This window comes from Macrosteles quadrilineatus, unplaced genomic scaffold (assembly GCF_028750875.1).
Source record: "Macrosteles quadrilineatus isolate MER2022 unplaced genomic scaffold, UCM_ALF_1.0 Scaffold_1__1_contigs__length_201487025, whole genome shotgun sequence".
In the NCBI taxonomy this organism is placed as follows: Eukaryota; Metazoa; Arthropoda; class Insecta; order Hemiptera; family Cicadellidae; genus Macrosteles; species Macrosteles quadrilineatus.
The window spans coordinates 13,317,150-13,332,464 of NW_026542594.1; the positions used below are offsets into that span (position 1 = coordinate 13,317,150).

Consider the following 15,315-nt stretch of genomic DNA (forward strand, 5'->3'; position numbering starts at 1 on the left):
TCGACTTCCTGTCTATAAATAGCCTTTGTTCTCAGATAATAGTTATGGAACCTGATTTTGTCAGTTTCATTACTACACAACTTGCTCTGGTCATTTAGAGCTAGGACTAGATGTCTAAGTTGGCTTAGTCTTGGAGTGTACCAGGTGTTTGCATTACTAGAATCTTTAGACTTAGGCCTAGGTTTGACTTTGTCCACCGGGTGGCAGTGATTAGAAACTATCTTCGAGGTGCAAACAGGAAAAAACTGATCGTAAATTTCTGAAATTCTGTTAAAAAACCTGTTGAACAAGTCATTTGGATGGTCTGAAATGTCACTTATTATGTCAAACCAGTCAACACAGGCTAAAGCTGCTCTAAACATGGGTAAAATGTCATTACTTAATTTTCTAAATGATTTAACATAGTTAATGTGCCAAGGTAAAGTAGGTGTTCTACTCACCGAAGTTCCCAGTTTCAGATTCATTACCAGGGCGTCATGGTCCGCAATGATCGGGTTGATGACCAGGATGTTGTAGTCCCACGAGTCCAGCGAAGTTGCGATGGTATCCAAGCTGTTCCTTCCTCGAGTGGGCGCTCGGTTTGCAATGTAGAGTCCATGGCTTTGGAGCAAACAATTAAACATATTAAAATCATTGTTGTTGTCGTTCAGACGTATGTTAACATCTCCTCCCAGGATGATGGGCAAACCTAGTTTGTTTAGGTTGGCTAAGCACTTGTCCAGAAAGTGAAAAAAGTTTTCTTTGCTACCGTCAGGAGAGCGGTACACAGAGAATATGATTAAGTCAATTTCTAGACTTGTTACCTTAATGGCGGAAAGTTCAATATCAAGCTCTATACAGTAGGCATCAGTTTCTATGGTAGTAAAAAGAAAATCCTCCCTAAGGCAGATAAGATAGACGCACCGCCATTTTTATGGTTCGAGCGGAAATAACTATTTGCTAACTTCAATTTTCCAATATTATTATAATAGTCAGCTTCTAGGCTATCTAAGTGGTGCTCGCTTAGACATAACACATCTGGTTGTGTATTTTCTACAAATAGAGAGACCAAATTGAATTTTGTCCTTAGGTTCTGTACATTCACAAAGGATAACTGAAAATTCTCCTTACCTTCAATATCCGAGGTTAGGCCCAACTCTGCATCACCAGGACCCACGCGGAGGCGGTTCACGAGTCACGGGTTATCCCTAGTTCGAGCCCAAAATCCAGTTATAGCCAGCTTCATGAGTACGAGGTTACCCGCGCTCGGGCGCAGACAGATAAACTTCACCCAATCATGACAGGGATAAACCCGAGCGCAAAAAGTCGGCTTCACGGGTTCAATTAGAGAAAACCCCGGGCCAAATGTCGGGTTCACGAGTCATGGTCTAGCGCAAACTGGATAATCTCGGGCGTAAATAACAATGGTTTTGGACTTCAACTTAACCCTGCTAGGGGGCAGGGTTAAGGTGACATCATGTCGGGATTATCTCATTTGCTCGGTTATTGTTTTTTTGTTAGCAAAGAGAATGTTATATTCGGATTCGCCATTAAATTCCGAACAATTTCATTACCCTCAACATGATATTTATTTTTTTAATTTTTTTACTACTGATTGCCGAAAACATGCAAAACATCGTAAAAAGTAACTGTTGAGACATTTTAATTAATTATTACTAAGTAAAAATGTAACTAATAGCTTAACATATTCATATAAATTTAAATTGCAATCCAATCTAATTGCGTAAATGTTTTATGTTTATTTTGGCAATTTTGAATCCTTTTATTTCAGCTGAATAATATCAAAATAAAAATGGTTCCATCAAACACTGTTAGGTTGGTCTAAGAATTTTTATTGTATAAAATTAGTACAATTTTTGTTCCTCCATAAATTTCATATAAAACATATGTCATTTTGTATCCAAATTTTATTTTGTATGTTTTAAATTATATGTTTATATTATTATGTTTATGATTTAACATTTGTTAAAGAAAGACCTTTTCATCTGATAATGTCTTAATATTTGTCATATCGGGATTTACAATACATTGCTTCAATTTGCTGAGGTAAAAAATAAATTCTATAGTTAAATATACAAAACGTTGTATTACAACAATAAAAAAATTATATCCTGTTTTTATACACTTAAGATTTCTCATGCTTAATGTCTGAGTAAATCCTAAGGTGTAGCGACATTTCATATTTTGTTGTGGTGTTTCCGGACCAACTGATTGACAAAAAATAAAAGGTTAAAATACCTGATTGTCGCCTTTGTGGTCCCAAGTATTGTCCTAGTGGATTATGTACAATTCGGCGCTAGCGCCATCGTTGGATCCGTATAGGACAATACTTTGGACCACAAGGCAACAGTCAGGTATTTTAACCTCTTATTTATTTGTAGCTACATGATGATGTATTGAAAAGAGCGCGAAATACTAACTAGGGTGTCTACTGCCATCTGATTTAGAAATTCTACTCCTCTACACAGTTAAGTACTGAAATGAAATATTCTAATATCTCTTAGCCTATAACTAATGTTCAATATTTATTTTGTTTCTCAATAAAAGAAAAATATCTACGTCACATATATTGCAATCACTTTCAAACAAAAATATTTACATTTTATATTATAATTTTTTACTTATAAGGGCATCCCGACTCCTATAATAGCCAGTTGTTCCTATCCAAATTTATTTTTTTCACAAGTTACTGATACATAAAAGATAATCATAAATCTTTGAAAAGAACATTCATTTTATGAAATATTTTGAATGTTTGGTTAAAACTGCAAACCTGATAAGTATGTTGTATATTTGTACATAAATGGTGATCTAAATTTAGTTTGCAGTTATAACCAAGATTTGTTTTAACAAATGTTATTAAAAACATAATTGTATTTTCCAGATTCAATGACATGTCAGTAAAAGTGTATTATTCATTTCGTAATTCAATGATTAATCCAGTAACTTTAAACTTTAGTATAGCATGAATTTAAGTGCAAGCTTTTAACCTTTTTATGCAACATCAGTAAACACTCTGTAGAATTGAAATCATTTATCACGTCATCCTGGGACTTGTCGACCGCGAGCAGCGGCCCGGCAGGTAGCCTATGTGGCTGTTGCCAACCTTATAACGAAAGTTCCCCGTTAAATCCCTGTTGTTCAGCGACGGCTAGCGTTGGTCTCGGCTAAGCTTGATCTCGGCTAAGCTTGATCTCGGCTAACGCTCTATGTCGTGAACCCATTTTTTGGCCGTCGGTTAAAATTGGCCGAGAACAACGATAACCGCGGGCCACGAAACCCCGTACTCGTGAACCGCCTGTTTGTCTTTAAACTGGGTTTCTGATTTTCCCCCTTGAATAAAAAACGCTTCACAATAGCATTTTTTGGCCAGACAGAACTGTTGTAGAGGTCGTCTTTCTTGTTAAAATTTATTCCAATTTTAAAACTTGCACTTTCTCCCTTTGTTTTCAGTTTGTCTACTGTGGCCTGGACATCCCTAAATGAATAATAAAATAATATCATTGAAAACTAGAAGTCCCTATCTCAACCCAATACAAAATGGTGACAGGTTTTAGTTTTCACCAACCTCACATATCCCAGTTAAAAATATACATTAATATCCCCTAATAACATTTCATTGAATTTTACCAGGAAGGCTTATTACTCCATAAGAAAACGAGTGTACTTTTTAGTTGGTATCACAATTCCCCCTGGGAACCCAAAATGACACATATTGGGGCAGCTCAAAAGTGTTAAAGGTAATCCCTGAAAACTAAAAACTGCCAGCATTTTGTACTGGGTTGAGATAAGGACCTCTGGTTTTTGCCGATATTCTTCTTAACTAATGGCCTTCAAAATGAGGTGTCACTTAATATGGCTTTTCATTTTAAAATCTTGAGCCAAAAATGATCGGTCGCCAGATGGTTCGGCCGGTCTCAGAAGTGTGGGAAACTCATCACTTAAGTGTTTTTTGACTATACGTCAATAGTATAGGATGAAATAAATAAATTTGCCATATTGTATCAACATATATCCATAAACCAGTAAACTACAACAGTTTTCATTTTCTCCATAAGAATAACATGGGAATTTTAAATTACACTTTTTTAAATTTTCTCAGTGACTGTTAGGCATACAACAGCGCTTCAATATACTAAAGTGTTTCTTTTTTTAAGCTCTACAAAATGGTTTAGAAAGAAATTGCAATTTTTTTGTTTTTAGGGTTAAAAATGGGTAAACCCAATTTTTACCCCATAAAACCCCCATACACCCCTGTTACCATGGTCTGATTATGCTGGTTTGCAAACTCGCTCAATTAAACGTTGTACCAAATTTAATCAAAATCGGAACATTTTTACTCGAGTTATCGCGCTAACGGACACACACACATATATCTATATTTATAAAAGAGGAAGTTTGTATGTATACGTTATGGACTCTGAAACTGCTTGACAGATTGTAATGATACTTTCAGGCATTATTAAGCATTATTCAAGGATGGTTTATGTGAAGTTTGGTGCAGATCTGTCAAAAGTTCTCCGCCCCAGTGGCTCTGGAGTTTCCCATGTTAACCTTATGAGTACTCATATTTAAATGGAATTAAAGAATCTTAACAGCTGTTTCAACTAAACATTTTGATTCTGTGATGATCAATAGCATTAAAAAGTTACAAAATGTACCAACAGGGTGCAGCACTATTAATTTTCTAAATTTATGACAACAGTTGCTAATTTCAACCATGCAGCTGTGATACAAAATTAGAACTGTCAAAGTAGGGTTGTTTACAGTTAAGTGCGTAATTCTAATTTATTAACTTACTGACTTTCTTTTTTCCAAAATGTTTATAAAAACTTATTGATTTTGTATGGTTTATTTCCCAAAAAATAATGCCTGGGAAACGAAAGTAGCCAGTTAATATTTTAAGTTAATACTTTTAGTGGATTAAAGTATTATTATAGAATAATAATTATTCTCAAGCATTCTCTTCCCGATGCGAAGCACGGGTATAGTGGCTAGTATATACAGGGTGGTCGCAAATAAGCGTTAAACTTTTTATTGGGTATAAGAGGAGCATAAATGGAACTCGTAAACAAGGTTAAAAAAAATATATCTCATACACACCCCCAGAGACGACTTGTTTTAAGTTTTTTGAAAAAAATTGACATAATTGCAAAAATGTTGCATTTTTCGGGTTATTTTCAAACTTTCATCAACATTTAACAGTGCCATCGCGTTCTCCATAAAATTTGGTATAAAAATACAAGTATTTCAACTTGCCTAAATCTGCATAGCTACTTATTAAATTGAATAGAAATAAAAATTTGTGTTTTTCAAAAAAATTTAAAAAAATACGTAAACATACAACTTTTTTCAAAAAAAGCTTTATAGAGCAGCAAATACTTTTAAAAACTGCACCATAATCTAAGCTTTCAAACAATACCATAAAACGTAATATTTGATCACGATAAATGTCCGCTATTCAAGTTTGAATGGCGTAAAACACAGGTTATCCAAAACATTTTTACTACTGTCGCGTCATAATAATGTTTTTTAGATTATTTAATATAGCACCATCTAAACGGATTTTGAATCAATTTTTTGGCAATCTTTTTCAAACCGGATAAATTAACTCAGCTATAAGGCCAATCTTATACCAATTCAAGTAAGATATGTAGGCTATGATGTGAAATTAAAAATTAATAATAATTCATTTCGTAGTAGAGAAATTTGTTTTATTATTTACAGTACAGCCATGATATGAAACATTATAAATACTTAGTTGTTTTCTCTTATTTACACTACTGCATACTTCACTAAAACGACAAGGCTGTGCCCTATTAAACCTTAAAAAAACAAGATACAGATATTTGATCACCTTTAACTTAATAAATACAAGTAGCCTTAAAACATGTTAAAATGAAAATATTACAGTAGTTGGGGATTAAATTGAACACATGAGACAAATAATTTAGTTTCAGGTAATAAAAATGTTCATAATTTTGGATAGATTTTACAGACATTTCATCAAATTTTTATAAAAAATACAGCTAGCCCTAAAATATGTTAAGATTAAAAGATTAAATAATGGATTAAAACAAACAAAAAGCTATGAAAGACATAATTGATTTTGGGGAAAATATACATGTTAAAATCGGTCGGAGAAGTGGACAATTGTGTGGACATTTGAAACAAGAGAGGAGCTCGGCATTTACTTAAGAACGTTTTCGAAATGATGGCCATTCTGTCTAATACAGGCTCTGGCTCTCTTTCTCATAGATTGAACAGTTACGCTATGGCTCATCTTTCCCCTGACCACTTCTGCTGCTCCAATGATCCTGTTCAAAAGTTCTTCTTCAGTGTTTACAGGGGTCGCGTAGACGACAGATTTCATAAACCCCCAAACACAATCCATAGGGTTAAGATCCGGAGATCTGGCAGGCCAAGAAACAGTGCCTCCTCGTCCGATCCAAGTGGGGAAGTTGAGGTGAAGCCATTCTCTCACTTGATTGGTGAAGTGAGGCGGAGCTCCGTCTTGTTGGAAGATAATTTCGTGACGAAGAGCAGGCTCAATAGCATCCAGGATTTGAGGCAAATTATGCTGTAGGAAGTTGAGGTAGACATCTCCGTTCAGATTACCCTGAAAAATGTGAGGGCCTAATAATCTATCCACTATCACTGCTGCCCACACGTTTATGCTAAATCTGTTTTGGATGGACATCTCCCTTAGTGCGTTTAGGTTTTCTGTTTTCCACAGATGAATGTTGTGGAAGTTAAACACACCTTGTCTAATAAACAGAGCTTCATCTGTCCACAAAATCTTCTTGAAAAATTTATTTTTTTCGATATCACAGTTCAGGAGGTATCGACAGAAGTCTACCCTAGGGACGTAATCGTTAGGCTCAAGGCCTTGAACCTTAGTGAAGTGATAGGGATGAAAGTTATTTTTCTGCAAAACTTTCAAGACAGTTGTTTTACTTACACCAGTAGCCCTAGCAAGATTCCTACTGCTGATCTCCGGCTCTTCCTCCACGCGCTCCAGGATATCTTCCTCCACGTAGACTTCCATCCGTGCTCCGCCCACCTCAGGCTTCTCTCGATGCACAGTTCCCCGTTCTGCTAGACGCTGGTGAAGTCTGGTGAATACTTGCGTACTCGAGACGCGCCGATCAGGATAGCGAAGTGAGTACTCTCGTTGAGACTCACTTGAGTTTCCGTTGCAGTAACCATACACAAAATGCATTTCTGCATATTCTTGATTCCAATTTAGCAGTTCCAATTTACGCACTCGAACTGGCAGAGTATTGAAAACCTTCCCCGCTCTGCAATAAAGGTTTTCAATACTCTGCCAGTTCGAGTGCGTAAATTGGAACTGCCGAAATTTAAAAAGGTTGTTCATGGAGCCCTAGTGGATAGGCCACTGTATTCGCTGGGAGAACTCGTTGAGGAACCACTCTTTAGATCCTAGCTAAAATATATCCGCCATGCCACAGTAAAATGTAAATAATGTATATATTGTAAATAGTGTAAATATATGCTTTTATTGACAAACTCATATGAGTTGACGCAATCTATCCGACATTGTCGGTCAAGGATGAAGACCTCAAGTATTTCAAGTAAGTAAGTAAGTATTTCAAGTATTTCAAGTAAGATTGGAAAACATGTTGTGACCACTATTAAAAACCACTCAAAATCGTCTATGTTGATCAACACGTGATTTATACACAACAGAGAAACCTCAGATAATTGTTGGAGCCACCAGCTGTTCATTATAATTTAATAGTTTATAATATTGAACAAGGCTGTAATATTATACATGAAACTGTTTTTAAAAGTAAAATGTTATGGATAACCTGTGTTTTACGCCATTCAAACTTGAATAGCGGACATTTATCGTGATCAAATATTACGTTTTATGGTATTGTTTGAAAGCTTAGATTATGGTGCAGTTTTTAAAAGTATTTGCTGCTCTATAAAGCTTTTTTTGAAAAAAGTTGTATGTTTACGTATTTTTTTAAATTTTTTTGAAAAACACAAATTTTTATTTCTATTCAATTTAATAAGTAGCTATGCAGATTTAGGCAAGTTGAAATACTTGTATTTTTATACCAAATTTTATGGAGAACGCGATGGTACTGTTAAATGTTGATGAAAGTTTGAAAATAACCCGAAAAATGCAACATTTTTGCAATTATGTCAATTTTTTTCAAAAAACTTAAAACAAGTCATCTTTGGGGGTGTGTATGAGATATATTTTTTTAAACCACGTTTACGAGTTCCATTTATGCTCCTCTTATACCAATAAAAAGTTTAATGTTATTCGCGACCACCCTGTATATATATATATATATATATATGTGTGTGTGTGAATTTGAACGGAGGGTGTTTTTGGCCTCTGGGGACCTCAAAACAAAAAAGTAAGTCGGTCCCGGGTCCAGGTCTTACCGTGAGTACTACGGTAATAGCAGTGTTGGGGTGTAGCGCGCTACTTGTAGCGCGCTACTGTAGCGCGTTACTTTTTTTGTAGTTTGTAGTGTAACGACGCTACTTTCCAAAGTAGCAACTAATATTGTAGCGTCGCTACATTTTAAGACTAATATATAGCGTGAATCACGCTACTTTGCTATGCTATTGAAATTCCCAATTCTTTTTTCCTATTTGAAATACCAAATCACACTACTTTGAATATTGACCAAATACGAAGAAAACACAATTTCACCAATATTGTTTACTCTGTGCTCTGTCAGTAGTCAGTATAGTAGTACAACTTACAGTACGCTTGAAAACGTTTGGTTGTCGTTTTCTGTCGTCTGCCTGAAGTCTAGTCGTCGACCATGTTAATGGTGCAATAATGACAGACGACAGACATTATTGATTGAGTTGGATTTGGAGTTTACTATTTGAGGTTAAGTTGTTCCGATCTCTTGCCATTGTTTTGCGTTACAATAACTGTTTGTTAAGTGTTTACCAAGTTTAACCCTCCGAGCGTCGAGAGTCTACGCGTAGACGAACAAAACCCCCTGTGGGGCTTCGAGCATCTACGCGTAGACGAACACGCAGTGTTTCGTTCAATTTGTTCTAAATCCAATTCGACGCAATGGGACCTGATTGATATTTGTATCACCGTTTACGGAATAAGTTGGGCTTTCTCCCAATGTCTGTCTCGAGCCACTAAACTGTATGTAGCGATCGTAGCGCAGCTGTAAACTTTGTCAATGTTTTGTTTGTTGATGTTGACAGTTGCTTGTTTACTAACACTTGTAAATGGTGGATTGTTGTTTTAGATGTCATGTTAATTCCTAAATATGGATAGTAGTAACATTCGTGATTGTTTGATGAGTTAGATCATCCTGATGAAGTGGAAATAGACAGTGATTTAGAAATAAATGAACCTCCAACATCAGATTCAGACTAGCCTAAGTTATATCATAGATAAAACATGTTATATTAGCCTATTATCAGATTCTGACCATAAACATGGCACAGAAAATCACTTTTACACCTATAACTTTTTGTTACTATACTTTATCTATAATAATGTTTATATATTTGTAATCTACATAAAATTGTAATCTACATAATATACATAAAATATGGGTTCTTTCTTTAGTAGTTCTGCACATTCCCCCATTACATTAAGGTGCATATATATTCTACAATAGTGTGGCCTATATTCAAATTGGTATTATATAAATGGATGTCAATGTGTCTTGGTGTGTACGCATAACGTTTTTGCGTTTTGATGGATATTTGTCCAAACCACACGACAAAAAATATTTTTATGACTTTTTGTAAAGTAGTGAAAAAGTAGCTAGCTACTTTTCTTTTGTAGTTGTAGTTGTAGCTAGCTACTTTTTAAAAAAAGTAGTTGTAGTGTAGTTTAGCTCTTTTTAAGAGAAAATAGTTGTAGTTGTAGCTAACTACTTTTTAAAAGTAGTTTACCCAACACTGGGTAATAGCTTATTCCCTATGGAAAATTCGCTAAAACCATAGAAAACATTGCTCTACTAGGGTGACATTACCACAGGCCTTGCATTATTATTCATGCACTCAAATTTTATTGTCAATGCATTTTTTGTTTTAAACTGCTTGCAGGGTGATATGTCAGGGATGTATTTCTAAGAAGACCTATTGCTAAACTAGAAGTTGGACAGTGCAATCATTTATTTGCAAACCACCCTCACCTTTACAATATAACCAATGTATAAAGATACAGATATAATAGCGCTGCTAATATTAGATACCCATGTGTGGAGGAGAGTTATATTATATATACATATACAAAGATTTGAACAAATAGTGTTTTTGGCCTCTGGAGACATAAAAATTAAATACCCCCGCCGCAGCAAACCTGCAGACTTAGCGAATTTCCATTTGCCTGATTGGATTTAAACTAAAATGTCTCCTTAAAAATATCACATTTATTCCCTATTTAAACAGAATTAGTTTAATGAGTACTTAGGTTTGCTGCAACAGGGAGGGTAAAAAAGTTTTTTTATGTAAAATATTAAAAGGTACTGCGGTTTAGTAGGAAATTAATGTATTTTCCAAATTTGATCAAAATATGTCCATAAACAAGCAAACTACAACAGTTGACTTATTCTCCATAAGAATAACATAAGAATTTTAAAATTACAATTTTTTTGAATTTTCTCCGTAACAATTAGGCGCATAATAACGCTTCAATATACTAAATTATTTGTTTTTTTAAGCTCTACAAAATGGTTTGAAAAGAAATTGTGAAATTTTGTGTTTTTAGGGTCAAAAATGGAAAAACCTATTTTTACCCCATAAAACCCCCCATAAACCCCCGTTCCCATAGTCCGATCATGCTGGTTCGCGAACTCATTCAAGTTTATCCCGCCTTACACCTTCAAACCAAATTTTATCAAAATTGGACAAAAATTACTCAAGTTATCGTGCGGATGGACACATATATATATATATATATATATATATCTATATATAGATATATAAAAATTTGAACGAATGGTGTTTTTGGCCTCTGGGGACATCAAAATGAAAAAGTAAATCGGTCCCGGGCTTAGGTCTTACCATGAGACCTACGGTAATAGCTACTTCCCTATAGGGAAATTCGCTAAAAGTAGAATGGTCCTGGGTCTAGGTCCTACCATGAGACCAACGGTAATAGCTTATTCCCTATATGGGAAATTCGCTAAAATTATATCGGTCCCGTCTCCAGGTCTATCCGTGCCACCTACGGTAATATCTACTTCCCTATATGGGAAATTCGCTAAAATTATATCGGTCCCGTCTCTAGGTCTTTCCGTGCCACCTACGGTAATATCTACTTCCCTATAGGGAAATTTGCTAAAAAAAACTTTAAAAAAAACATTCAAAATATTTTAAAGTTCACTGTGGTTTGTTTAGTGGTAAAACAAATTCATTTTTTCACTGTAGAATCAAACAGTTTGTCTGAATTCAAAAGTGGACACCTGACGTGATTCACCCAGTATAGGCATCATAAATATTTTGGCCTTATGAAGATAATATTGGAGGCCAACTTTTAGTTGTTCCTGGTAGGACGAGTGCACCAGTGACATCACGTCTTCAATGATGTGATAATAAAGGTTGTATATTTTTCAGTGTTAAATCATACAAAATAGATTTTGAGTTAAACAGTAACTTTGCCAAGTATCTCTTCTGTGTTTTTCTGGTTTGTACGTTTGTAAAAGAGCATATTTTTTGCAGGATAAGAAAAAAGCTCTAGAGTATTTTGAAAAGACTGCCATAACAGGGAGCCATGCAGGACTATCTGATATGGTTAGAGTTAAATGGATGCTGGACCCTGACAATTATGATCCCTGCCCAGACTTACAGCTTGGTTTGTCTTGGAAGTTGAAGAAAAAAGATCACAATCAGCTGTTGGCTCAACTTGGCGGTTACCATTTGTTGATAAAGCGAGACTTTAACAAAGCGTCGGAGTATTTTAAACAAATCCTTCTTGAAGATAATAAATCCCCACAAATGGCAGTAAGTAAATATGGATTGCATGGATAAAGGGAAAGGGTTATTAGCAATATTATACTGTAATAATGGGTAATTGAGAAAGAGCTAGGACCTGTGGTCAAGGTGTTGTCAACTCCAACCTTTGCACACAGAATGAGATGGAAATAATAAACAGGCTACCGTTAGTTAGAAAGGAGGTCTGGTTATTGTTTCATAAGTTTTTAAATGATAAGTTCAAGATAAAAATTGAGGTATATTAAAAAAATGGGTTGTATAAGAATTTTATGAATCTAAATCTGTAACCTGTTGTAGCAGCCACAACACTTCTCTCCTGAGCTCCCCAGAGCTGAAAGAAAAAGTTAAAAACTATTCATGCAAACTAGTGATGTGTCGGTACTTTAATGCTATGCTTTACCACCTCAGTAAAAGCACCGACACCGGGAACCGGTGAATGTGTTGCAAGCCTATTGTTGACATTACTCTTTTGATAACACCTACCCATTGTGACATAAGGCGAATTGTGCAAGCGATGTCAAAGGCAGCTAAAGAAATATGCAGAGCCATTGTCTACTTGCAGTTGAGACGGATGTGTAAATCCATCACTGGATGTCAAAAGTTACTTTTATTCTTTATTTCCTTATGTCAATGATATTTCAAAACCAAACCTAAAAAAAACTTAAACCTTATAAAAATGTTTGCAAAATCATCTGTGCGAAGTGGCACTTTGCTGCACATGAAAGAAATGTTTACGCACAAGCCGTAGGCGAGTGTGAAAAGTTGAGTCCAGCAAAGCCGCTTTGCACTCACGTTACATATAATGTTTTTCCTACAGTTAAATAACAAATTAAAATATAAAGCATATAAATAAATAGTCAAACACTATACAACACGTTTTTAGGTTAGGTTAAGTCCAAGCGCTGAACAAAATGGGAAACAATGCACCATTGTACTCAATTGCTTGAATCAGTTAAGTTCAAGTAAGGTACTTACTGTATTACTCAATCAAAAAATAAACATAAATTTGTTTTGATCTAAGAACCTTCAGTGAAATACCAGCTTTCATTTGAGTTACTAATAATGCTTATCAGTAAATGATTGGACATACCTAAAGCACGCTGCTGAATCACGAATAACCCAAATTTTTACAAAAACGGTGTTGCTTATCATTGGTAGGTAAATTATACTGCTGGAGTTTTAATTATAAGCAAGGTCTTTTATTTTATAAGATATTTCACTTCTGTTAACTTTATTAGTTTTAGTTTAGGTTTGGTTTATATTGTGACGGCACTCAAGTCTTTGTACTTTGTGCATTGTAAGATGTGATGAGTGAATAATTTGAATTTGAATATAGGCCTACCTATTGATTTCTCCATTCAAACCATGTTACAAAGTAGTTTCAATGATTACAATACAATACAATTCAACATTGTTTACTGGAGAAAACTGTAGGTGTAGCAAGAATTTCTCAGTTATTCTTTGTCCAAACTAAGCTTATAAGTTATCGTTAAAATCTGCATACGAGTAAAATTTCTTATTCCCTAAAATGCTTATTCTCTATGTGAAATTTGTTGAAAAGTTGTAGTTTTAAAACAATTGGCCAATAATGTAAACATTTTTGTAGAATCTTAAAGCTTTGGCTTAAACCGTTACAGAGTTATGAACAGACAGACAGACGCTAAATAGAACGAGATAGGACACGACGGACACGTATATATAAAAGTTTTTGCTTCTTTTACCCAAGGAATCACTACGTAAATTATGTCATGTCATTACTTTTTTTGAACAACCTCGTTAGAAACATAAACCTCTTCAAACTTTAGTGCACCGCATCAAAAATTTGTATTTACACTCATAGGCTTTCAGTTTTCACAATTTAATATTGTTTTATTTACTTGTTTCAGAGTTTCAAAAGTTTTTTCCTAAAAATGTCTGAACCTATCAATCTCAATGAATATCTTGCCAACGAAGCATTGTTGCTGGCAAAGAAGACTGACAGTGCAGAGGCTCAAACAGGGATCCAGGGATATGGGGAGGACATTCTCGAACTCATCCTTCAGGTTGATCCAAAGTTAATAGAAAAGACTCCTGATGAAAACCTCATACCGAAATTGTTAAAGGCTGCAAAAGACATGGAAGCCAGTTGGAACCATAATAGCCGAGGTAAAAGCCACTTTAGGGGTAACTACTCAGGAAATAGAGGCAGAAGCAACTATCACAGAGGTGGTTATAGAGGCGGCCAATCCAATGCCAATTCAAGAGCCAGCTATGAAGACAATGAAAGAAGAGCCAATCAGAGAGATCAAGGAGCAGATGGTGATGTGCGAAGGGGAGGGTTCAACAGAGGGCGGGGAGGGAGGCAGAGAGGGGGGTGGCGAGCAAGGCCTAGGAATGATGAAAGAGAACATGAAAACTGGAGAGAAAAGTAAATTGTTTCGTTATTTATGTTCCTGCCTTGAAGATTATTATATAATATCATTATTATTATGTATCATATGTACTAAAACCAGTTATTGCTAAAAAAGACTGACTTAGATGTTTTAATAAGGTGCTATTTGATATGTTGGTAGTGAATTTTAGTAGTAAGAGTTATTATTTTCCTTTCGTCAGTTATACCTAGAACTAGAACAATTTTATTTCAAAGATCATTTTGGTTATTGCATTATTTTATCCAAATTGCCTTTTGATAAAATGATTTTTTAAATCCAAGGAAGGATAGATCTATTAATTATTGTTTTTGCATATTTTATTCTGGTTTTGCTATAAATTAATACTGCGCTGTTTGGAAGTGAAGGATCCTAAACAACTGTAAGGTACTAACAATTTTATTGGGAAGTGACTGATAATTCTTATTATATAAAATGTGTGTTTTGGTTTGTTACTTTTGTTTTCTAGTAAATGTGTTATTTGGTTTCACTGAATTGTTAACTGTTTTCCAATAAGTTTTTTGTATTAGATTTTTAGAATTATTAATGTTCTTAATACTTGTGTACTATTCTAGGATAATCACTTATTGTGTATAGGGCAAACATCAAAAAGATTAATTATGTTGGTATCTTGAACTTTTATATCAGATTAAACTGTCTTATTTGTATCACTGCATTTCTATATTTTACAGAGAGGATGTATTTATTTATTAAAATATGGACTGTCAAATTGTTGATGATTTTAATAAAACCTTTAATGAAGAACAACTTTTCCCTTGTAAAAATTTATTTATGAAAAAAAGAAAGAAAATTAAAATTAATTCCTTAAGAAATTCTTTAATTCCCTTATAAACTTGAGCAAGGCCCCACTAGAAAAAATTCCATGCGGCAGCGCAACTCTACGTCACAGTGGTGGATAATTGTACTAAAGTTGCCAGACGGA

At 34.8% G+C, this 15,315-nt stretch overlaps 1 protein-coding gene across 1 annotated transcript in view; it reads left to right on the plus strand.

Annotated features, from left to right (window-relative positions):
• Positions 1-15,102, plus strand: part of LOC128983018 (uncharacterized) — a 46,031-nt gene extending 30,929 nt beyond the window's left edge. The window contains exons 7-8 of the mRNA XM_054402139.1: positions 11,692-11,973; positions 13,851-15,102. Of these exons, the coding sequence (XP_054258114.1) occupies positions 11,692-11,973; positions 13,851-14,375 (807 nt within the window). The 3' untranslated portion in view covers positions 14,376-15,102. The remainder of the gene's footprint in view (positions 1-11,691; positions 11,974-13,850) is intronic.
• The last annotated feature ends 213 nt before the right edge of the window (positions 15,103-15,315 follow it).